Source organism: Helicoverpa zea, chromosome 24 (assembly GCF_022581195.2).
Source record: "Helicoverpa zea isolate HzStark_Cry1AcR chromosome 24, ilHelZeax1.1, whole genome shotgun sequence".
Lineage (NCBI taxonomy): Eukaryota > Metazoa > Arthropoda > Insecta > Lepidoptera > Noctuidae > Helicoverpa > Helicoverpa zea.
This window is the reverse complement of record NC_061475.1, coordinates 4,102,068-4,127,090: the sequence shown is the minus strand read 5'-3', so window position 1 is coordinate 4,127,090 and position 25,023 is coordinate 4,102,068. Positions and strand designations below refer to the sequence as shown.

At 36.6% G+C, this 25,023-nt stretch overlaps 2 protein-coding genes across 4 annotated transcripts in view; one reads left to right on the top strand and one right to left on the bottom strand.

The window, feature by feature from the left end:
• Nucleotides 1-1,584: 1,584 nt before the first annotated feature.
• On the bottom strand, nt 1,585-10,305 carry LOC124642331 (UBX domain-containing protein 6). Of its 2 annotated transcripts, none has more exons than XM_047180717.1 (9): nt 9,880-10,305; nt 7,724-8,057; nt 7,207-7,352; nt 6,577-6,718; nt 6,150-6,244; nt 5,504-5,657; nt 4,640-4,797; nt 3,398-3,527; nt 1,585-2,857 (listed from the first exon to the last, which is right to left on the bottom strand). In XM_047180717.1, exons 2-9 carry the CDS (start codon nt 7,970-7,972, stop codon nt 2,585-2,587), a joined length of 1,347 nt encoding a protein of 448 aa, XP_047036673.1. In that variant the 5' UTR covers nt 7,973-8,057; nt 9,880-10,305; the 3' UTR covers nt 1,585-2,584. The 2 variants fall into 2 exon arrangements, with proteins under 2 accessions (XP_047036673.1, XP_047036674.1); XM_047180718.1 differs by lacking the exon at nt 9,880-10,305 and adding an exon at nt 9,589-9,609.
• Nucleotides 10,306-12,925: 2,620 nt separating this feature from the next.
• Nucleotides 12,926-25,023, top strand: part of LOC124642266 (laccase-4-like) — a 91,785-nt gene continuing 79,687 nt past the window's right edge. The window contains exon 1 of one of the 2 annotated variants that reach the window (XM_047180618.1): nt 12,926-12,940. The gene's annotated coding sequence lies outside the window, so the exon portion shown is untranslated. Of the gene's footprint in view, nt 12,941-19,325; nt 19,455-25,023 lie in introns of those variants that run through there. The other variant, XM_047180616.1, reaches the window with a different exon arrangement.

Below are 25,023 nucleotides of genomic sequence, written 5' to 3'. Positions count from 1 at the left end.
GGCGCCTTCTTCTAGGTCAAATTCGTAGGATGGGCATGACCAAAACGATCAGTTACTAGTGAACTAACGATTTTTTTCGTCAGGTTCAAAGAAGGCGTATAAAGGCGAAGACTTGCACACTCCCATTTTGGCGCGCTACTTAGGATTTTCTGTTATGGCACCTCCACTAGTTATTTTGTACTCAATGGCGCCTCATGCTTGTGGCTTTATTTTATCCGAAAGTTTAAGTCAAGTCGAAATAAAACACAAAATCAACATAGTTATCATAATTTATTGATACAGAACACGTCAGTAACGTCGTTGTGCTAACATAAGTGATATAACTCAGTGAGACAAGCGAGCGTCGCTTGTAGCGCGAGCAGCCTCGCGCCGCCGCACCGCGCCGCGCCGTGTGTCCACAGCGACCTCAGCGCTGAACACAACGCGCCCCTGTCGCAGGATACTGCCTTAGGGTCCGTTCAAACAGACCGGCTCCGAGAGGAGAGCAAATTTTTAATACGTTAAAGATGGAGTAGGTACTTAATATTTGTAGTAAGGTTTATTTTTCCATGTGCACTGCTTTTGTAATTAAGAATGCTCGAAAGGCGCTTGGTGTGAAACAAGAGGAGCTTACCGACTCCGATAGCGTACTATTTCTCGGTCTTGCAGACGTTTGGCTCCGAGTGCATACTCTTTCAGCCGATCGGAGCCGATTCCGGTTTGAGTGAAAAGAAAAAGGCGCGCCGATGCTCTCCGAGCCGATCTGTGTGAACGGACCCTTAGGCCGGCAATACAAGGACCGCTTAAAGCAATCAGGGGCTACAGCTTCAAGCTGTTGACTGCATAGTTCTATGGACGCACATACACGAACCGCTCGAGCAGTTGCAACTGATACGGGTGGTCGACAGCTTGAAGCTGTCGCCCCTGACTTCTTCAAGCGGTCCGTGTATTGCCGGCCTTAGGGTCCCACACATTGCTCTTGATAGATTGGCGGGGCTAGTAACGCTCCTCGTCCTCTGAACACCCGCATTTTGTCGCGCTACTTTCTTAGGAGACTTTGCGTTATGACATCTCCGCTAGTTATTTTGCTATCCATGTTTAGAGCTCTTGTTCGCGTCACTTTTTTGGTTTGGTCACATAATATACATACATACCCTGTCCTTTCCTATACCTATATTTTTAACAACATAGGTGATGTTTTTAATATCTGGTAATTTCAAATAAGAACAATCGTCTTTGCTTGTGACCAAAATATATTTTTTTATTGCTACTTAGATTTGGAGATTAATAGTGTAAAAAGATAAAGTGCATAGAAAATGGAAGGATAAGGAGAAAATGCTTAATAAAATTTTAAAGATATTAGAATGTACGTTTTATAACATTTAAATGCACTATGGAAGCCATTCATATCAGACTGAGTTTTTGACAAACCATGCCTTCTAGGCGTTTTCGTGCATTTTTTTATTTTAATCTTTTTTTATTATTTTATAATCTATATTATGCAATTTTAGACCTTAAGTGCAGAAAATAAAAGTCGATATTTTTTCTTTTAGCACAATTAAATCTAAAGGTGAACACCTAAATAAAATATCTAAACATATTCCATAATTTACAATACATTTATTTAAATAATTTTCAATTACATACACATACATAAATATGCAACTTTCAGTTCGCTTATCACAAGTTTCACATCGAATCAGGCTTTTTTCAAGAATATGTCTGGATATAGTGCGACATAATCTGATATACATACTGACTTTTAAAGAATAATGTACTAAAACTGTATTTCTGTATTTTTGCAGTATGTAGTTGCTTAAAAAATTTAATCATTCAAATTATTTTTTTCTCAAAAGTCAGCATGTTATCATATAGAACTAATGATGCAAATGCAATGTACATTACCAATACTCTCACTAACTCGAATCTAGGATATAATGCTTCATACAGAAGTGGACCTACTCCATAGTTCTATGGCTTGTGACATGGAGTAATTAACAAATGAAGTATTAGCTAGACAAGAATCCGACGGCCCACATTGGTTGTATAGGTTAGTGGTATTTGTAATTTTAGTTCGATTTCCATAAGCTTTGTCCATCCATTTGAATAAATTGCCAAAATAAATTATGTATCTGACTGAAAGAGAGCACCTATGTCTAAGCACATACCATGGCAGAATAAGATATTGTATACATTTGCCTAAATGAAATGATGATTGTAAATTGACCAGAAAGTTACTTTTTGAGCACCGAATATGTTTATAAAGACAAAAAAAACTACTTTTGTAACACCGATAATTCATTTGTTAATTACTCTCAACATTGACTTTAAGCCAAATAGTCTGCCGTAGAACTACAAGTTTTAAACATCAATAAGTCAACAGTCGTTTTATTAGGGGTACTTAAACTCTTTGCATACAACAAAAAGGCTCTAGTACAAAATGGCCCAGCAGTTAATAAAGATTAAAAAGTTAGTAATTTCATAGTTACACATTTTTAAAGTTTGTTTCGATTCATACATTTGAGATCTCCGTTAGTTACCCAATCTGTGACGACCAAAGGGGCCATTTTGTCCCAAAGCCTTGGATCATCAATAACAATATACCTTACACTTCTTGCACCAAAACCATGACTTCTGGCTTCAAAAAGACATCTTTATTCGGGCTGTTGTGTATTTGTTCGGCGACAGAAGAGTGCCAAGCGAAAGTGAGTATTGTGGCTGGTACGATTCGTAGGTCAATAAGGGTCTTATTTGCGTCTTCGTCGGGTATTAGCTTATGACCTGTGGGAGTGTTGAGCACGAAGGGTAGGTCGTGTTCGAGGTTCTCTCGGACGAACTCGTGTATCTCCGTGTAACGTTCGTACACTGAGAATGTTCCCTGAAAATTGGAAGTAGAAAATAATTTAAAATTTTAACTTAAATCTAAATTAATAACGACAGGCTGATGAAAATACACAATATATTTAAGTAACTAAATAAAAATGAATGACTTATATGTATTCATATAAGAAAATATCAAATCTTAATATTTACTTTTCTACATAAAATCTCTAGTTACATTTCTTAATTTATGAATTACTAGCCGTTTTTCCGCGGTTTCACCCGCGTCCCGTGGTAACTACTGCCCGTACCGGGATAAAATATAGCCTATGTTACTCGTGGATAATGTAGCTTTCGAATGGTGAAAGAATTTTCAAAAACTGTCCAGTAGTTTTTGAGCCTATTCATTACAACCAAACAAACAAACAAAGTTTTCCTCTTTATAATATTAGTATAGATATGTATTTTACGACCAACATACTATCTCCTTTTAATGTATTTTTTATTTATTTTTGCATCTATCCCGTGCGTGCGCTTGCCCAATATTTCTTCTACGCTTTTCATAAAGTTAATAATAGTCTATAATTATATAGTTTACCTGCAACAGAATCCCATCGGGGAAGCGTACCCTGATGATAGCGAACTTGTATTTGCGCATCTCTCTGATCTCATCCTTCTCTCTCATAGCCTTAGTTCTAAGCATCTGACTCCTTTCTATGGCTTCAGTTCTGTGAATAAGGAAACAATATAAAAATTTGAATAGTTTGGTAAATGTGGAGTTTTAAAGGAGATGTCTCAAATTCTTTTTGAATAAATGACTTTTGTTTTTTTTATGTATGGAGCCCCGACCCACTCTTTGTACACCACACGCAAAAATGGGGGACAATAATTAAAACAGTTTTCAATGATCCAATAAAGGACAATGGGCGAAATGTTTGGATGTTGGTCTACTCCCCCTCTAGTAATGAGTCATACATCATTTGAAAGGTCTTTTCAAGCGTTACATTTTGTATTAACATACTACTTACCAATTCTTAGTACTTTAGAAGTTAGAGCTTATTTTAGATTATATTATCGATAGTTAGTTTCAAGTTCTTAGATTCCTTCTTTAGTAATGAATTATATTTCACTGGAAAGGCATTTTTAAATAGAACATTTCTTACTAAAATACCTCTAACAAATTGTCAGTACTTTAGAAGCTACAGCAGATTTTAGACATAGTTATTATTTCACTAAGCACGGTCTAACTCCCTAAATACTAACAAATGACAATCGCCGCCATACAAGAAAATACTCTACATAACTCAAGCTTTATATTGATGTAACACTTAATGCTAGAGGAGAGGTAGACCAAAACGCTCATTGTCCTTTAATTTGAATTTGTTTGGCTGTTAAAACACAAAAACATACATTTGAAATTGTAACACATAACAAGAACCCGATATAGCTTAAATACGATCTGTGTTTCGGATGGCACGTTAAACTGTAGGTCCCGGCTGTCATTGAACATCCTTGGCAGTCGTTACGGGTAGTCAGAAGCCAGTAAGTCTGACACCAGTCTAACCAAGGGGTATCGGGTTGCCCGGGTAACTGGGTTGAGGAGGTCAGATAGGCAGTCGCTTCTTGTAAAGCACTGGTACTCAGCTGAATCCGGTTAGACTGGAAGCCGAACCCAACATGATTGGGAAAAAGGCTCGGAGGATGATGTTTTAAAAAAAAAAACAATTATTTTCGGGTCCTTGGATTTTTCTCGATTATTCGGGCCGAAATTGAAATATCTCTTATGTGAATGTATCTGGACTAGGTCTCAAATAACTGAATTATTATTATTACAACATACCTTAACTGTTGTTCCCTCTTAATCTCCTCGGGGGATAACGCATAGAACGAGGGCGGCAGTTGGACCTTATTAGCCGCTTGTGAAGGCAGCAACACTTGCAGGTTCCTATCCAATTCTAATTGTATCGGTTCTGCTGTGCGAAGCGCTTCTATTAGATTCTGTGAACAAATATTGGGTTTAAATTACCTGTAAACATGAATGGCCTTACTACAAAAACTTAAACATCTGTTGAACACTTGTCTAAAATAACAATGGCTGCAAAACGGGACCTTATTTCAACGTCATAATCTGTCATTTTTTTTTGACAAGTGTTCAACAGGCGTTTAAAAGTTTTTGTGGTAAGACGGGAATAATTTAGGAGCTCATGGCTAAATAGCTCTGAGCCATATTGTAATATTTACTGTACATTGCGGAATGCAAATAAAGTATATAAATTCTTAGCAAATTTATTGATTCTTGAATATGAATAAATAGCTGTAAGGATTGATCGATGATATTGGTCAAACCGCTTTGTGCGGTGGGTCCCTTTATGTACGACTTCTTTCATATTTCGGAAGGTTGTTTAGTCCTGGATGTCTTTCGAGCACTTTTGGTAATCTTTACGGGTAGTCAGAAGCCAGAAAGTCTGACAACTATTATTAACAACGCATTTAGGATTAGAGTTTTATGGTCACTGGGTTGATGAGATCAGATAGTCGTTCCATGTAAATAAAACACTAGTGCTCAGATCAAAGAATGAGGAACCAGTCACAACAATATGGCTACTCATCCACGAACCGACCACACCAAGAACTTAACCTTACAACCAATCCGTGTCTACATTTAACCTCCTAATATAAAATCAGATATAAAAATAACACACACCACCAAACTCTCAACGGTAGGCACATTTTCCTTCTGGAATACTAGGAAGTCCTCCTCCACTCCGTCTGCGTTGGTCACTCTCTGTTGTTCGAAGCCGGCCGCTATCAGCAACTCCATTGATCCTTCTATAGGTTGTACGCGCTCTGTGAATGCTCTGAAAATTATTTATTATGTTGTATAGTTAGCTGTCAAACTTTTTGTCGTGAAGTATATCATCGGCAAGGATATTGAGCCCTGACCTTCACCTGCACAGAAGTGATTTATTGGTTTATTGCCTTAAGTGTACTGTGCGCAAAGCGATCCCCACTCTTCCGCCAAGAGCTCATTATCCGTGCCGTTAACTATAACAATGTACATTTGTAATATTGTTAGTTTCATAATTATTGAGTAAGTACTAGTTGCTTTCGCCCGCGGTTTCAGGCACGGCCCAGACGACATGGGACACACAATAGGGGATCCAGGGGAATGACAGAAATAGGCAACATGTCAATTATAAAATGTCGCTTATTTCTGTCTCTAGTTCACCATCCTGTCATTTCTAACATTTATTTCAAATTTCATCTTTTTCGGTTCAGCTGTTTTATCTGATTAAGACAGCGTAGTAACAAACAAACTAGCATATATGAAATGAATAAGGATTATTTACCTATTGCTCATCCTAATTTTCTGAAACTTCTCATCCTCGGGATGTGTTATAATGTTCTCTAAGTACTTGCACAGTGTTTCTACACACGTGTCAATCTGGAAACAAAATTAATAGGTAACTTTAAAAAACAAATCACTGCTATGAAAATAATATTTTCTAGTGGAGCTTTTTAATAAATATGTATTTTATATTCATTAAATTAAAAAAATACTTGATTGCAAGGCCCTAGGATATGTATAATGGGCTCGAATTATTTTTTTTTCAAAACTGTAAAAGCGAGTTTCAACTAGTACATAAATGTTTCTTCTGGTCTCCTCGGCCTACCAAACAGTAACAAATTGTTACTGTTCGGAAACGTGAAAGTTATAAATTATTAGCGAAATTGCAACCTCTGTTCTACTAACCCTTAATAATTTGTGACTCATACCTTTTCCCTATTGTTGTTACAGGACTGTATGATAAGACAGGCGGTAAGCCCCCTCTCTTCTTCAAGCTGCTCATACAGAAACGTTTTGATATTCTTCTTCCATTCGTCCCGGGGGAGTATATCGTTGCTTATGAGTGGACATCTGAAATAAGATTGTTTAGTGTAAGACTTAATATTCACATAGAAAACACGATATCGACACTTGTTTATCGGCATTTCGTATTTTGTGAATGTGGGGCATGACATGCCTACATAAAGCACATTGAGGAACTAAAAAGTCAAATGGTTAAACTGTATTATTATTGTAACACTTTATGGCCTGGCCCGCAACACATCACATATTATTTTCTCACTAATTAAACCTGTTTTTCATAAAGTAACTTCGTTCATTGCCTCTTTGCTCACTCAGTAATTTATATCGGAGAGCCTATTCAAAATGTAAATATGAATATGTTTGATGATACTCCAAGCTTACTTTAACCTATGGAAAGGTTTTATTAGGGATATCTGGCGGCCCTGGCATTATATCAGAAGTAGATTGTATTAGCTCATGGTGATCATGACTGTGAATATTGTTTCTTTTACAACATAAAGAATTTAATGACTATGCTCAAAGAACTCAAAGCTTACTTGAAATAAACCCCACTGGCTGCATAGTTCCTAGGCAAGTCTTCAACCGTCTCCCGTCTCGGTTGTTCTGATGGTGGTGCTTTCGAAGCCGACGCTGCAGCCGCCTCGTTGGCTCGCTCGTTTTCTAACTCCTTCTTTACTTGTGCCTGAAAATGTAGTAAATTATGTAATATTTTTTTAATGCAAGGAATTTGTAAGGTTATGTTATCATGGGTACCTATTATCTAGAAGTAGATAAATCAATCAATGTATTAAGAACTGTAGGTATACACTTTTATCTCAGTTTAAAACTTTCTTTTGCATTATGTGTGATGCAATTTTATTCATCATGATTTCCAATTTCTTGATGTTAATACATCCATGAAAATGCTTCATTTATGTTGTTTTAAAACAACTTCTATAAAATGAAACATCAGGAGAAAAATATTAAAACTGACTTGACAAAGCCCGCTTTACAAGATTTCGTCCAGCAGTGAGCAAATGAAACATGATATTGCTATTTATACCTCAAACCTACCTGTATAGCAGCCAAAGAAGTATTAAAAGATGGATTTTCCCTCTTCGACTGCAACCTCTGCAAAGCAGCTTCCGCAGCCACCTTACTTTCTTCCGACAATCCCGACCTCTTTACAGGTGCATCCTTCTTGGACACATTAGAACTCTGACTACTTAATGTAGACTCGCTCAATTTATGGCCAGGCCCCGCCATTTTGAATTTGGCATCAACCTTCTTTTTTTGAAAGAATTTCTTTATTCGATCGGCCATCTTGTTTAGATTCTTGGAGTGTGCTCTTTAGGAAGTTTTAGTTTGGACACACTTTCTTTCAGTTGCTCTATTGTGGCTGATGTTGCTGTAGAAAAAAATAGCTTTTAGAATTATGGGACATGGGGCATTATTCACTAGAAGCTTAATAAATTCTAACTATATATTCTAAAAATTAAACACCAACTTCTTAAAACACTAAAAAAAAAAAAAACTAAAGTCGGTGTCTAATGGATGTAACTAAGTTAATTTTGGCACTGACTTCTAGGCCGATGCACCTAAAATTATTATTATTATTTTTTGCTTTTTAGTGTTTTTGGAAGATGGTTAATTTTTTTTGTAAAAAAGTTTTTTATTTACAGCTTTTCAGTGATACGAATAGTTGTCACTATCTATATAAGTGGAAAGTTCTCATCAATACACAGAATATAAGACCAAATACGAGGTATTTTACATATTAAGTTGTCGAGTTCCCTCAACCTTCTCTGGTCTCCATTATCAGGTCAGCTCCAAACCTTCACTGTTTCAAAGGTCTCGTCAATACAAATAATATAAGCCCAAACACGAGGTAGTTTACATATTCAGTTGTCGAGTTCCTTCGACCCTCTCTGGTCTCCATCATCAGGTCAGCTCCAAACCTTCACTGTTGTATAGTGCTTTTAGGCATACACCTGAGTGTCAAATTTTTACCCTATATATGCCTACAACTTTCGAAGGTTGCCCTCGATTTCTCAGGGTTTCCATCATCAGATCCTGACATGACGACTATGGGACCAACAGGCAGCTATTCCGCGTCGATCAAAAAAAGAATCACGTAAATCGGCCCAAAAAACCTCGGCGTAATCGATGTACATACATAGAAAAAACAAAAAAAAACATACCGGCCGAATTAAGAACCTCCTCCTTTTTCGGAAGTCGGTTAAAAACAATAGTAATGTGATGAGTAACTTATACAAAAAGAGATTTTTTTATTTTATTTAAGTTTTTTTAGAGACTGTACAGGTGTAATTTTAACAGTTATTTCCACATTTTGCATTTATACAATAACGTAATAGGCTGTAGTTTTAATGTAATTCTGTAGTTAATTGTTTATGACTCGCCTGTAAATGACATCATTCTACGACACTTTCAGGCAACAATGGTAAGTACTCAATAATTTGATCTAGGTTACCTATTGATATTTGTCGGAACATACAATAATAAAATGTTTGTTGTTTAAGACATGCCATTTACTATGTTATTATAGAGATATTAACTGTAAAAATATGATGTAAAACTTATTTTGTTAATCTGTAGGTGGGCATAAAACATCCCAATCTATAATATAAAAATGAATCGCAAAATGTGTTGGTAAGCGCATAACTCAACAACGCCTGGACCAATTTGGCTAATTCTTTTTTTGTTGTGTTTGTTATTGTCAGGAGAAGGTTCTTATGAAAAAAAAATTGGGTAAAGTAGAGAAGTCAGTTGACGGGAGCGAAGCCGCGGGCAAAAGCTAGTATTAAATATTATACAGACAAGTATATCAGAGGAAATTCGGGGACCAGTATTTTTTACAACATAAAGCCACATTAGCTATGTTTTAAGTACAAATAACAAGGAAAACAATAGACACAAACCTACTAATTTGTCTCCACTATGATGTAAGCAGAGGATAACTTACTGTTTCTTGTTTAGTATTTACAAAATGCACTAATAGACTAAAAGATAAAGGCTTTCTCACTTTAATAATCAACACTTAAATAATCATTTGCACAGATAACACAAACTATTAGCAAGAAGGTAGGTCACCTTAAAAACAATGCAGTTTCTGTATTTACAAGCTGCAGGAGGTTTATACACCTTTTGTGCATTACGTAAACTATAAAGAATATGACGGATGACAAAAACAAGTGATAAAAATGACTCACCTGGTTTCATGAACCTTTCGGAGATACGATTCCCGTACACTCGCCACGAAATAAAAATCAATAACAATGTAAACAATAGAATCAGGAAAAACGTCTTTAACAACAGAAATTGGAACTCGTTGAAGTAAAATACCTCCGCTAGCTCGTCGTAGAACGATAGTTCAGTGAAATTAACGATAGATTTAGGAATACTTTCAATCGTCAACGATGATACGCACGAATCAAAGAAATCCCTTGCGAACGACAAAGTATCCCCTATTTGAAGATACAGAGCCTCGTAAAGGGTGGAATTGAAAACAGCGTTATCGAATAACGACATTACATATGAAATTTTAATGTTTAAACACAAATAATTTGAAAAATAAAATAGTTCATACTGAAATCTACGAACCGCATGTCACTTTTCTTTGACACATTTGACAGATGCAGCGGGTGAGTGTAGTGTTGCCAAGTTGATAAAGGCAATATTGATTTATTTATTTTTAGAAAGTGTTTTAATAATTATGTATTTTCGTAAACATTTGATTACATTGTAGATTTATCTACCTAAGGGAAAGATCCTTTCGTAGAGTTGTAAAATTAATTATTAGCCGTTGCAATGTTTCGAATAATATGGATTTAAAAACAAGGCAGGTTGCACTTGTACTCTGGTTAGCACGGTGCATTCATATGACAAAAATAATACTAGGTTCTAGACACGTTTTAGAGGTTCTCAGCTGGTAAACTGTAGCAGTTACCTAAATTATTACTTTTCTATGTACTTAGTTACGTGGGTATTAACAGTAAAATCGTTAGCATTATCTTTATTTGAAATACGTGATCTATTATGGAAAAGGCCTTGGATTTTAATTGTAATAAAAATTAATGAGAATGAGGAGCATTGCATGTGGCGAAGGCATGATAGGTAATGTATGCCTGTATTTAAAAATTATATGTCACTTATTGGACGATTGCGCAAACCGCGAACACCTAATCAAAACTCGCACGCAACGAGGATATTAATCAAGGTTTTATGTAAGTCCTGAGACGCCATTTGTGTTGGTCTATGAATTAGAATGATTCTGCACAAATTACTCTCCATCAACATTTTCCTTGTGTTGTTATGCCAAACTACAGATTATTTAAAAAAAATGTTAGGTATGCTACGTAACTCAAACTGAATAAAACTGAGAAGGCGCACCCTATGTTACACACACATTACAAATTATGATGAAACTATGTATGAACAATACCTACCTACTGGGGCCCGATTCTCCTAATTTTACTTAAGCAACATACGATTCACGTTCGACTGCGATCCAATCCCGACTCGATTACGATTGAAACGTATGTGGCATTCCGCTATTTTTTCTTTGAAATAAACGTTTTTATCCTTTTCTGTCTTTCAATAATGAATCATTTTGTTTAACTATTGCAATATGATTGTAGAGCAAACTACCGTATAGACCAAAATCACCAAAATAGCAGACCAATCGCAAACTAATCGAATGTCGTTGGAATACGATTGGTCTTATATTAGTAGCAGAATGCCCGATTTCTATTCGATTGTGACATTATTAACTTAGGAGAATCGAGCCCCTGACTGGGCCGTAGAGACAAATCCTGGAAGATGAAATTACAACTTGATTGACAAGAATTAGAACACTCGCTACTTTATATAAATCATGCTTTCAATGAGTGGTCAGAGTTAGAAGCAAGTCGGTATAGCGACCATTTAAATTTTAACAAATTAGAGTCGAAAGTCGTTCACAATACTTTTTCATTCATCTTCGCCATACTTATCAAATTACTTACGTATAGTTATCGGCACGGATATTGAGCCCCGACCTTCACCTGCGCAGAAGCGATTTATTGGTTTATTGCCTTATGTGTACCTACAGTGCGCAAAGCGATCCCCACTCTTCCGCCGAGAGCTCAATATCCGTGCCGGTAACTATAATAGCCACTTTTCCTTATTCATATTATATTTATTTTTTAATTTACCTAAGTGTAGTATTTGATTAGAACGTTTGTCTGACCTCTCCATTTATGAATCAGAACAGTCGTACAACTTCAACCTACAAAGAGTTTATTGACCTTTATTAAGAAAAGTTGTCCAGTCTTTTTGAAAATAGGTACCTATCCTTCCAGTTTTGACTCCCTAGAATTTTGGATTTTTTCTTCGATGTGTTTGTTCCCATAAACTTTTAGCCCGGAATCGAAACTAGAATTCTGACGACCACTACACCAACGGTTTAGTATAGTTAGTACCTCAGGCACGGTGGAGTGATGACTTGCGCAAGACGGCTGGCAGGAGCTGGATGCGAGAAGCCGAAAATAGATCTCAGTGGCGTGCACTTGGAGAGGCCTATGTCCAGCAGTGCACTGCGATAGGCTGATGATGATGATGATGATGATGAGTACCTATAGTTAGATAGCCTTGTTAGCCATCAGCGCAAGTACCAAAACGAAGCAACTTGACACGGATGAAGCTTAATTCATCTTTTATAGATGTTAAAAGGCCATTGATGATGATGATGATGGTCAGGTCGTTAGTGACACTATCATGGTTCTCGTGGGGAGCTTGACGTAGGCAGCGGGAGTGGTTACAGTATTAGCAGGACAGTCTTTTCTGCTGTAACCACCTCTGCTGCCTAGGTTCCGCTCCCCATGTGGACCATTGGAGTGTCACTAACCAGCTGACCAGGCTGTAACAAGATCATGGTAATAATTTAGAAACTCAAAGATTTAGGTTGCGTAGGACTTTTGGTTGCTAAAATATGACGTAGTGACCAAAAAATGAGTCATCATTGTACTAGGTTATTGATTATTGATATATCTAAGAGAAAATAAGCCCCTTGAAGTATTTCCTCAAGTGTTATGTACAAAGTCATGATCAAGACATATCGATGTATATGACAAGATTCATCCTATCTTATCTAAGAAACTCAAACATAATCTAGATGTTTAGTTTCAGTATAACCTGTGTTGCCGTTTACATATGTTAATGTTGTAGTGACTTTGACTTTGCTAAATTAATTTGTTAGTGAAATTACGTTTTTTTGAGTGTTTTGGACTTGAGGTGAGTGCCCTTTTCTAATATTGGATTTTTTCATTAGGTTAGGCAGACGGTAACAATTTTAATTCAGGAAAACAATAATTTATTTATCATCAACAAGTATGAACATGAAAGCGTCTATACCAGTGGTAATTTGAAGAAAAACAGTTTTCGAATAACCAATGCAAGTAGTCTCATCATATCATATGTAGGTATTTTGATTGGTCAGTCTATGAGCTGGTACATAGCCACGCTTTGAAAACCTGTCACATGAAGTACTTTAAGACGACTTTTTCATACACGAACAAGATCAAAAATAAAATTCCCAAAAATATGACACCAGAACATTTGAAACTCCGATAAAACTTCAGGACCCATTAATAGCACTTCGGACCACCAATTCCTTTATTATTTCTTCGCACCCCGTCAAAAAGAGGCCGTATAATTAACGAGGCTATAAAATGACGTCACCCTTCAAATTATCCCTATGATATAGCCATTTCAGCCTCGCGAACCATAAAATGGCACATTGAAATGTCTTTAACAGCTTTCCTGAGTTCCCACAATAAAATTTTAAGTTAGTAAACTGATTCTTAATGAGAATTATTTTCGTAGCTTGTTTTGATGTTGAGAGGAAATGGACCAGGCAAGATCAATATTGTGATTTGTTGCCAAAACTGAGAGCGGTTTAGAGAAATTAATTGGGTAGTTAAGGGTTTGGACTTTCTTCGCGGTTTGATTTATAGTTCTTGGATTTTGATATTTGTGGTTTCAATCTGCATCTTGGAAAATCTAGACCATAGCCAATTTCAGATCGTTCTAAGAAGGCATCGACTTACCTATCTTTCTAGAAGTAAAATTTATAAAAATCTTTTAAGTATATGTATACAAGGCAACGTCAATATCTATACGTCGTCATTATTATTCCATTACCATCCACTGTAGGATGTAGGTAGGCCTCCCCCAAAGAAAACCAAACAAACCATCCCACTGTTGGTAGACCCGAATCTAATAAGTATGCATGTAATTTTAGTGCCATGAAGACAAATATATGTTAGGTATATACCTACCTAATTTATGAATTTCCACCTAAAACTGGTTACCAGACTAACGACATGCAATTTCAGCAAAAATAGCTCCAAACTATTCTCCAAAAGTTTCGGCATAAAAATCCAGTGTTCACTTTTAAGGTATTAGATCCGTTTATGGTGCTATCGCGAATACTCATATACTGTTTGCATATTATGGCTCAGTAAAAACTGGGGAGGTTATCGTGATAAGGGGTAACACCCTACGGAGGGCCACAAAGGGGGGAGGGGAGGGGAGATAGTGGTTTAATGGCTAAGATAGTGTGGTGGTAATGTTGTGTGCTTTACGAGGTCTTGAAAGCAGTTTAGCTGGAAGAGATTATTTTGAATCTGTCATTTGGAGATCGGTCAGTCGTTACGGGGTAGAATAACTAGGTACGCTAAATTTTGATAACTTACCGATGGACATGGTTGAGTATTCAGCAGCTACCGATAAATCTGGAGGGAGGTCAGCTTAAACATTATTAGAAAAGTCTAGGTAAACGATGGATCTTTTTATGTATTCTTGTTTCTTTTAGCAATCTGCAACACAACTTTTGAGGCTATCTAGTCCAGTTGACGAAAATTTTATAACGTCGGTCGTCCTAGTTTTATTCCAGAATTTGGAGTCTTGCCTCAATGAGGGGTTTAACTTCCTATTATTTTACCCAAACTGGCAAAATTAAGCTTATTTATAACTCAAACTGGCGAAATCAGGCTTCACTCTAATATCCTTCTCAAAAACTTTAACTAAGCTTCAGTATTACCGTTTAATGTTATAGGTACATGAAAGGCGTAATTCTGGGAAACTATAAACTGTGTAACATGTGATATGTCTGTGAGTTCGTTCATGCGTATCGAAAGCGCATTGGTACAATCGCATATGTAGGCCTTTGAAACGCCGACAAATGATGCTCTTAGTAAAGGGTGAAGTTTATGCATGCTAGTGGATGAAAGAGATGAAGGAAAAAGTATTTTTTTTCTTCTTTAAAGCCTTTAGTACCGTGTGAACTATTTGTGTATGAAGTTCTATATCAGTCGGTTAGGATATTTGAGTGGGAAATCTTCAAAACGATGTTTCGATATGGGTAACAGTCAGTTTCACAAATGGTGAATTTTTGCAAGAAATCATTACGTAAGATTATTTAAGTACGAAGGTCAGAAATTATGTAACATCCTTTTATCAATGGTTTCATCAGCATCCTGTGGGTTCTACTCTATGCACCCGGATAAGAAGGAGCCCGTAGGTATCTTTTATCAATTATTTAATGAGGAAACTAACACTGAAAGATTTTTTCGAACAGGTTTCCTGAGCGTAGTGCGTTCAAAAAAACCGATAAACTCTTCAGTTTTGTAAATTAGTCTAGATGTAAATAAGTGATCTCTTAATTAATACTGGGCTGATTAGACTCGAATGAAGTCTCAACAAATTCCTAGATCTTTTACCCCCGCACTCAAAGACATTTAATGATTACTTAAATCACTCCTTAGCGACAGATTTTCAAAGAAATTCTGCACTAAAGAAAGGCTTAAGTAATGTCTCTGAGTGTATCCATTAGATACAAAGAGGAAACATCCAAGGGTCCTAGACTCCCTTCCTGGAACAAACAAACTACATTTCTAACGCAGAACAAAAGCATGCCACACTGATTCACATGTTAATCCATTTAAAAATATCCTGATTGTGACTGACAAGCATTCAACGTCCCTTCTACAGAATGTCCGCTAACGACATTGAGACGGTGACGTCACGGGCCGGGTTCATTCAATGTGACGTCATGATGTGTGCTTGTGTGAGTGGAACGTCTGGGATTTGAGTAGTGTCTTCTATAGTGTATGTGTGTGCGTGAAAAGTGTATTATGATAGATTATTGTAAGTCTGGTCTGACTCGGAAGAAAGGTGGTCTTTTTTGTTGCTGTTTTTTTTAACGACGCTAAAAATCATCAAATGACCCCTCCCGCTGTGGGTTAGACTCTTACTGACTAAAAACCGTCGTGTTCCGTCGTACCTAGGCCTTTTGTGTACCAGGGCCGCGGTAAGTCAAGAAAGGTCTCAATTAACGGTTTCTTGATTATTTTCGTTTGGATAGAATTAGATATAGCAGATGGATAGGACAAAGGTGGTTACTGTGAAAGATTTCGTTATGGCCCATCACGTATTTATAAAGATTAACCAACTCAAAGTGCACTTCATAATCTACTCTTTGAATTCCCAAAATTTATCTCCCCTTTTTGCCAACAGTACCTGACGTTAATCTTCTTTGTAATGTTTAATCGTCGGTTTATCTTCGTCTGTATTGTTGACAGTACACATCTGTTCTGCCGACGCTACATTCTAAGGCGTACCCCGTAGGCGTCGCTCGTTCTAAGTACAATAAAATTATTGAAACAAGGCTCTTGTTAATATGGTATAGAGTAATTGTAACCACCTCTGATTATAATTTCTTCTAAAATCTTCTTGAAAACATCTTGAGGAAACCTGAACTATTAAGTCTGAAATCACCAACCTGCATTGAGCAAGCGTGGTGATAAATGCTCAATCCTTCTCCGTGTGAGACGAGGCCTGTGCCCAGCAGTGGGACGATAAAAAGGCTGTAACAGTAACAGTAACAAAATCTTCTTTAATTATATGAGCAGAAAATGGAATTGCAAATATCATTATACAGCTTTTTTGTATATTTTTTTAAATTCTTCCCCTCTTTAATGGTCAGGAAACCGACGCCCATTTTACTGATATGATCCCCTTGCAATCAATCAATCTTTTTCTCTAGCTTTTCATTCATTGTTATTAACAAGGCCTCATCAATTATAAATACCCCCCTATCTAGAGGTATTCTTCAACCTGTCAAAATACAGGGGGTGATACGTATCTGATAAGATGCATATCTCGCACTGTTTGTATCGAAAGATGTGAGTACTTACCTACATACTATGTCGTAGGAACATTGGTAGATTAGAACCTAAGCAACAAAAAGCGAGCTTCTTTTGTTTTGACAATCACCTTTTGGCCTTTCCCTGCTGTGGGTAAAGCAAAAGAGACTGTCAGACTTTTATTGACTATCTCAAATGTTCCTCTTGCAGTACTTTGAGTACCAGGGCCGCAGTAACTCTTTCGAACAATCCCGCAGCCCCAGCAGGCTCGAGTACCAAGGGGACCAAGGGGTACCCCTTTGATTATGGTTGACATCTCTTTGAGCTGTGTGTGGAATAAGAACTCAATGACGAGGCACAAAATGCGTGAATACCCAAATCTGTCTCTCAGTGTGGCTTTCCTATCTTTAGGTACCGTCTGTCAAAAAGACTGAAATGAAATTAATAGCAGTACAACACGATAAGATTGGATATAAAAATAAGTAGTCATGCCACTGTCGGGGAGTTAAAAGATTAGGGAATGTCAAGTTCAGAGGAGAAAATCTTTGGAAAGTTGCAACAGCTGATTAGGTATATGTTGCTAAGCAGTTTAGTTTATTTTCGGCAACCAGATATTTGAAGCAGGAGAAAGAGAGAATAAGAATATCTCAAAGCTGTCTCAAATTTGTAAAGGCAGAGCACGAGTGTGTTGTGTTTCACTCTCTCTTGAAAAGGCTACAAGCAAAGTCCTACTGGTTTCTGCTGAAATATGAAAGAAAATTAATGCACTCTCTGACTCTGATACCTCGTAGAGTCAAACTTTTTGTCATCTTGAACATAGCGCGAGTTGTGCGCGGGATCCATTTCTAGGTATCAGATATGGGTCAAATGCAGTTGTGTAGTGATCAGAATTTAGCTGCGAACCACTATCAAGGTTTGCAAGAACTATGTTCAGTTATCTCAATAGGTGTAACATTACCCTTGACATAAAACAAACCGAATTTTATCTCAACATCTTACTACGTAGTTTATTTACAGACTTATGCAATAAAAAGTCTGTATGTATGAGTTTCAATTCCGGATAAGATATTCTTTATTATCTTTCTGATAATATTCTCATGTAATATGATGTAAATAGAGGAAATCTTTAATATTGTCGGGTTTTCACTGTTTTGGACTACTACGAAGGTTATTTAAGTTTCTTAGCTGTATCTACTCATCTTCATTCTTTGTAATAAGGTCTAGTTTTGGTTAATTTTTGGTCAATCAAGGAATAAATCTGTATTAGGTCCCTACCCTGCCGGATATTGATGCAAGCCTTATAGAGGGTAAGTCTTACTGATTTCTACAGTGTAATCATACCTTGTAATATTGTCAATCATCTTGAGTTAGCATCATAGGTCATCGTCTTCCACATTTATCTAGAAATTATGAATGAGGTTTTAGTCTATGCCTAAGGATAGTTCCTCAGCTTAGTTCTACTCAATAGACTAAAATAGAGCAATAGGCTAACCGCACCACATGAAACGAAATTATATAATATCCGCAGTCATTGAACTATGACTACGATAGTAAGGACATTTGTCATGGAGTCCAATTTGACATCCCTGATATATAGTTTCACTAGAAGAGGCCCGCAGGACAAGATATATGTATAACCGCACACGGAGAAAACGAGAATAAAAGGAACCTGGGCCTACGCAGTTTTTCTAAATAAGCCATTCTTTTCTCTTAATAAAGGTGTGAATTTATGTACGGTGAGTCTATAATTTTCCTCGCGGGACTAAGGATTTCTTTTAGTGACAAGGAATGGACTGTAATTCACTTCGTGGGCCCAATCTCTGTGGAGTCTGTGGCTCTTCAATTGTAATACTGATCATTGATTTTTGCCTTTGCTTATAAAGAAATACCCTCTATCTACTACCAATGAGTTTTTAATACTGGACATAATTTTCGCAGTGGAGAAAATTAAAATTCAGGGACGTTTCATCCCCTCAGTATAATTCTCAGTGCGTCACACATGTACTCAAGTGTCATACGAGAACGCAATGTACAGAATCCCATATTATATACACTGGTCTTAAATTATTAAACTGAATATTTGTCGACTCAGACGTATGGGCCTCAGTCGTTCACGAATCCCGCGTGGGCACAGATGCTCTACGATATGCTACGCACCAATCACACCATTAAAGACTAATTTTCCAATAGAAATAAATAATGTACAGCAGAGGAACGGTCAAAATAGCTACCACTTAATTATTTCCGTACGGTAGTCGCCGCCATTTTTGTTAAGTGACGCGTGTTCGGTACTATTTTTGAATTTTGCCGCGAAAGTTCAATCTAATGGCTTCATCGATTGGCGCGGGTCGCGACTTCAGCCAGTGACTTTTTTTCTAAAAAGGTTTTATTCAGTGAACTTTTTATTTTAATAATTCGGTTGAACATTCTGAAGATTGTCACAGTGGATCCATTTGTGAAGAGAAAAATGAAAATTTTCAAAAAGAAGCTGCGTTTTTCGATAGCTTCGAGTTACGTTTAGAGTTTTTGAAATTTACTGACTAGAAAAGTTAGAAGATTTCACGACGACGACTTCTTGTTTTCGGAGTTTTTATTTGAAGGTAATATTTTTTATTATCTAACTATTCTTAAGATAAGAAAATTTATGAATATCCTTTTCTTTTGCCTATTTTTGGAACATTTATTTATTTATTTATTTATTGTAACATGTTGTAAGCATTTTCATGTTATTTATTACTTTTGTTTTAAGGAGAATGTTAATTATCATGCACTCCTATAACGAAATAGAGACAACAAATAATGAATAAAAAGACCTATGACAATGAATGAAATACGGTAATTCTTAGATCGATAAGAACATCAGACACAAAATTGCGTTTCAGTAGTTGGTTTAGGTACACAGACGGGTATGACAAGAACTACTGAAAGCCACGCCTTAAAGGAAGAGAAAGATTACTTCCTGGGTACCTATATTTGAATGATTAACTTGCTACCCATATCCGTTGTCCATTTGCCTATATATTAAGTAAGTAGAGTTCATAATTTAAAGTTACGAAGCTGTAGTGTTTTTTCTTGCATATAACTACGTCCTATTTCTCTTCTTCTTCCGTCCATGTTCCCGTTATCTCGGGTCGGGTCTCCTCACACTACGGCGCCAGGTTGGTCTATCCTGGGTTGTCAGTTTTGGCAATTGGGCTTTCTTAAGGTCTCTTTCGATGTTTGACCACCAGGTCAATGGCGGTCAAACAGAACTACGTCCTATTTGAAAATATATTTCAGTAAGATCATATGATGATGATGTCCTCCTAGCCGATTATCGGCTACGACGGCTGTTCTCACGTAAGGAGATTAGCCAACTACGCAGGACATATTATAGTGCACGAGCATTTGCGCAGACACAGGTGCACTCACTATTCCTTAACTCTCATAGCCCGATGGGACGGTAATCGGACACGACCGGAGAGAGATCAGGCGCAGGACCGACATTTACGTGCTCTCCGATGCACGGGTGTATCAATCACCAACTTCCAGGCTCCGGGCTGCTTTGTGAAAGTCTTCTAAAACCCACAAAGCGATTTCGGCCAGACTCGGGAATCGATCCTCGTGCTCAGCAGCCGCACTTGCGACAGCTAGACCAACGAGGCAGTTAGATCATATAATAACTATGGAGGAAGGCTTCTTTTCATCCGAATGCCAAAAGCAGTTCCCACGGGATGCGGAAACGCGGGCGGATGCTAGTATCTTTTAGATATTAACGTGCGATTCCACCGGTCTACTGCGACGGACAGAAAATATTTCTTCTGGTCTACTCGTATCTTAAATACTTTGTTAAAAAATTGCCTGCGAACATTTCTAAAATGTCCGCGAATTAGCAACCTTTGTGAGCCAGTATAGTATGGCTAGGGCTAGCACCAAACATTGTTTGTTCGTGAACAAAATGAGACTAGAAAATCTTGTCTTTACGCCAATTTGTCTTTTGCCTGATACAAGTAGTAACTTGTATCTAATTAGTTGACGTCGTGATAAGGTGAATTAACTTTGAGTTAAGTTTTCTAAGCCCTGCTTTGTTACCATTTATTTAAAGGTATTAATTTTTATCATCACTTCTCTGTCAATTTCTTTCGCAGACTTACACAGAATAGATAAAATGCTATAAAGAAAAAAAAAAAACATTTCATATTATTTTTTATGAAACCTTACTTTACTGAATATTATAATCAAAATATTGTAGCTTTCTAAATTAGAATAAGTTTACAAGGAAAACGATAATAAACTTTTTCGGTACTTTACAAACACTTATAAATAACATGTTTTTACAGATAATATGATAATTTCTCTAATGACAACACTCGAGGAATCTGATAACAGAGTTATCATTTACTATAGACATTTATAGATATAGTTTGAAAGCCTCGTGGTTCATGTCAATAATACATTTAATCTTTTAAAGTACTAAAAATATAAATAGTCATGTTTTCATTGCTAAGGAAAAGGTGACATGTTTAGGGAAAATATTGGAGTTTTCTTTACCTATCTAAGTTAGCTTTCAAAAATGCGTTAGCAACAGATAAAAGTAATTTTTGACTTCTTTTTTAATTCTGAAGGTTTTTTCAATTATAAAGTTAGAACTTTCCGAGTTAGCTTTCAAGACTATATTGGTCCGATTTTTACCTATAATTTAACTTGCATAACATAGCGAATACTTTTTCAATTTCATATGCATTGAAAAGTATGCGATCGAAAGTTACATTTTCAATTGTTTCCATTTATCGAAGTTGTGGAGTTTTGTGAAATGTTTTCGGCATTCAACGATTATATTGGTTTTATATTCATTTACTAAACCATTTTTGGAACATAATTCTATAGTAAAAAATACTCGTTGAATTCGCTACCTGAATAAAAGCGAAGACATTTCAAAAGTACCTATTAAAATAAGAATAGTAACTGAACTTCATTGCCCATTTGTAAAAGTGTTATTAAAAAACGGCCAGGCGTCTTACAGGCCATACTTTTGTTTAGTAAGCCATATTAACTAATATTATAAAGGGTTGTTTTTTGGATTATTTATCCAGGCCCAGAAACTATTTTACCGAAAAATTCTTGCACTGTTAGGAAGCTACACTATCCCTGGTGAAAGGCTATTACTATTTTCACCGAATACGGGAAAACGTGTCCGAAAAACAGCTAGTATTTGATATGTCAGAGTAAAAAAGGGGCCTAGAAATTTTTACCAAAGATATCAATTTTGCTGAGAGTAAGTCTGCGTGTGTTTGCTTGTTTTGATCGGGTTGTTTGTTGCTCAATTGAAAATTGATGTAGACTTAAGATACGTCTTTAAGGATAATAAGGTTGACATCTTTTTCACAATGAACTAGCTATTTTTTTAGGTAAAAATCATTAGAAGATCTGGGAATAATGGACGCACTCAGAGACATTTAATGATCACTTAAGAGGACGAATTGGAAATTTTGGTACCTTTTTTCCTTCTTGAGCCCAGGGCCGCGGTACCTAACTCTTTCGACCAATCCCGCAGCCAAACAGGATAATTAACCACCTAGATAATAGTTATCTGTTATCTAAATGGCAAAACAGTAAATACTAGGTATATGCACAACATAGGTATTCGGTCCACAAATCAGCGTGGGAATAATATATCATTAAGTGTTTGTAATTAGCTTGTAATGTTATCGGATTATGCTAATCGCGTGTAGATCTGATGTCCTGATAGGATCCTATTATTATAGTTATCAGTAATTACTTAATTGAAGCCATATTTGCCTTTGAGTGTGTGAATAATTTATTAATATCCTCCCATTTGTAGTGTATGTTTAACTAGCTTTTCCCCGTAGTTTCATCCACGTACCGGCAAAATCATCATCCTCCGAGCCTTTTTTCCCAACTAAGTTGGGGTCGGTTTCCAGTCTAACCGGATGTAGCTGAGTACCAGTGCTTTACATCCGCGTCCCGGTAAAAATATTCTCTAAAATCGGGTAAAAAGTAGCCCATGTCCTTTTTCAGGCTTCTTATTACTTGTGTACACAGGGTTAGTAGTTTTGTACTGAAAACCCGATAGATAGGCATACACAGTTAGATAGGTACTTTCAATATTACTAACAGTAACAGCCAATTTCTTCATCAAAAGTAAAAGCCAAAGTAATGTCATATAGTAAAAGTAACGGTCAAATTAGTTTCCTCTATTAGTTTTGCTGTTAATTTAGCCTTGAAAAAACGAATTTGACCGTTACTTTTACTTTATGATATTACTTTGGCTTTTACTTTTGATGAAGAAACTGGCTGTTAGTAAGGCAAATAAGGAAAGTAAAGGTAAGTCATAGTTTACCGCGGTTTGGCTTATGTGCTCAAAGAAAGAGTTTGTGAACCCTGATTAAAATTACTGTCCTATTACCTTCTCTAGCTATCGATCTATCTTCATATAAAATTCTATCTACATCAAAGCTTACTGTGGGCTTCAATACCCTATTTATTTGTGGATTTTTGTACTCGAGAGAGTAGTTTAACATTAGCCCCATAGAAGTAATGTCAAATTCCTATATTTCGTAAGCAAATTAACTGATATATAGAATACTAGCTTCCGCCCGCGTCGAGTTCGGTTATACTTATCGCGTTTCCAAGAGAACTCTTCAAAAGTCCGGGATAAAAACTATCCTATGTTCGTTCTCAAGGACAACATATCTCTGTACCAAAGGACGATGGGCGTTTTGGTACCCTGTCCAACAGTGTTGATTCTAGTACCATTGCGTAGGTCTTGGCAAGGCAAAAAATGTTTACTATGACGACTAGTCCCAAATCCTTGTCCATTTCGCGTGACATCGACTAATAGACTGTAATGTTCAAAAATCATCAACGTAGATGTAGTTCTTAAATCCAACTGTATTGAATAAACATGGTATGGTATAGTAACAAAAAAACAGGAATTTGGCCTTCTTAGAATGTTTGCCTGCCGACTGCTTTAAAAAAAGGACCTAGCAAACCTTTGCAGTTCACGCAGAACTAGCTTATGTATTTGATGAAAGTCTTTCAGTATCTACAATCAAAAAGTTGAAAAGTCAGGAGACGATGTTTATATAGTACATACTACTACTCAATCTTGCTCCTCAAGAGTTGCTGAGATAATTATGAATTTCTGCTTAAAAAAAGATGAATAGAAATGTTTTGAACTTTTGTCAAATCAGATGACGATTGTGTTTCCGTAGTATGACTCCATAGACTATTACAACCTTTAGATTATAACAGAGTGTATCTCAAACAATGTAAGATGTCTGTTAACTGAGTTTAAAATTGTTACACTGACAACATATGCCTCTTAATGAATTTGCATATATGGATGACATACTTGTTGCTATGTCGATTCAATTTTTATCATTACTCGGATTAGACAGCTAATTGAGGCAAGCCCCATAGTTTTTATTATTCTTCACGTAAATACCTTTCTAATGATATATCATACGTTACTGTTGGAGCGGGTACCAAATCCCATACAAAGTGCCCATTGTCCTTTTATTAAAATCATTTCAGTGGTTTAGACGTGAAAGCGTAACAGACAGACAGATAGGCAGAGTTACTTTCGCATTTATAATATTAGTAGGGAGTAGGGATTGAGAACGACAGTGTGGGGATCATTGTAAAGTGATAGCGGACAAGGCAGAAAGAAATTATTATATTCGTACATTCAATCAGGTATGTAGGTAAATATAATATAGTTCATCTTTTGTTCAATCATTATGAAGGTGAAAGGATAGTCTGTTCTACTTACTATTACGTCTCATTTACCTAACTGAGTACGTGATGAGGAAGGACGAAACAGTCGTGATTAAGAGGAACACAATAATTGATGTTTGAGAAATACCGATGATCAAATGGATTATGAGTAAGGGTTTGGGGAAAACGGAACTTGCTAATTACCCAACCACATAATAAAGGTTAAGAAAAGTATTAATTGCGGACAACAAGATGACTCAAAATATTTACCGAACAAGATAACGCTGAAGAGCTAATATCAGGAACTACTGACTGGATTCATTTGAATAGAGTGTCAGATAGTTCATTTATCGAGAAAGGCTATGGGCTACTTTTTATCTCCGAGTGCGCGGATTAATTCCGGGTATCGTAGGTATCCGTAGATTAGTTGTACGGGGAAAATGAGCTCAT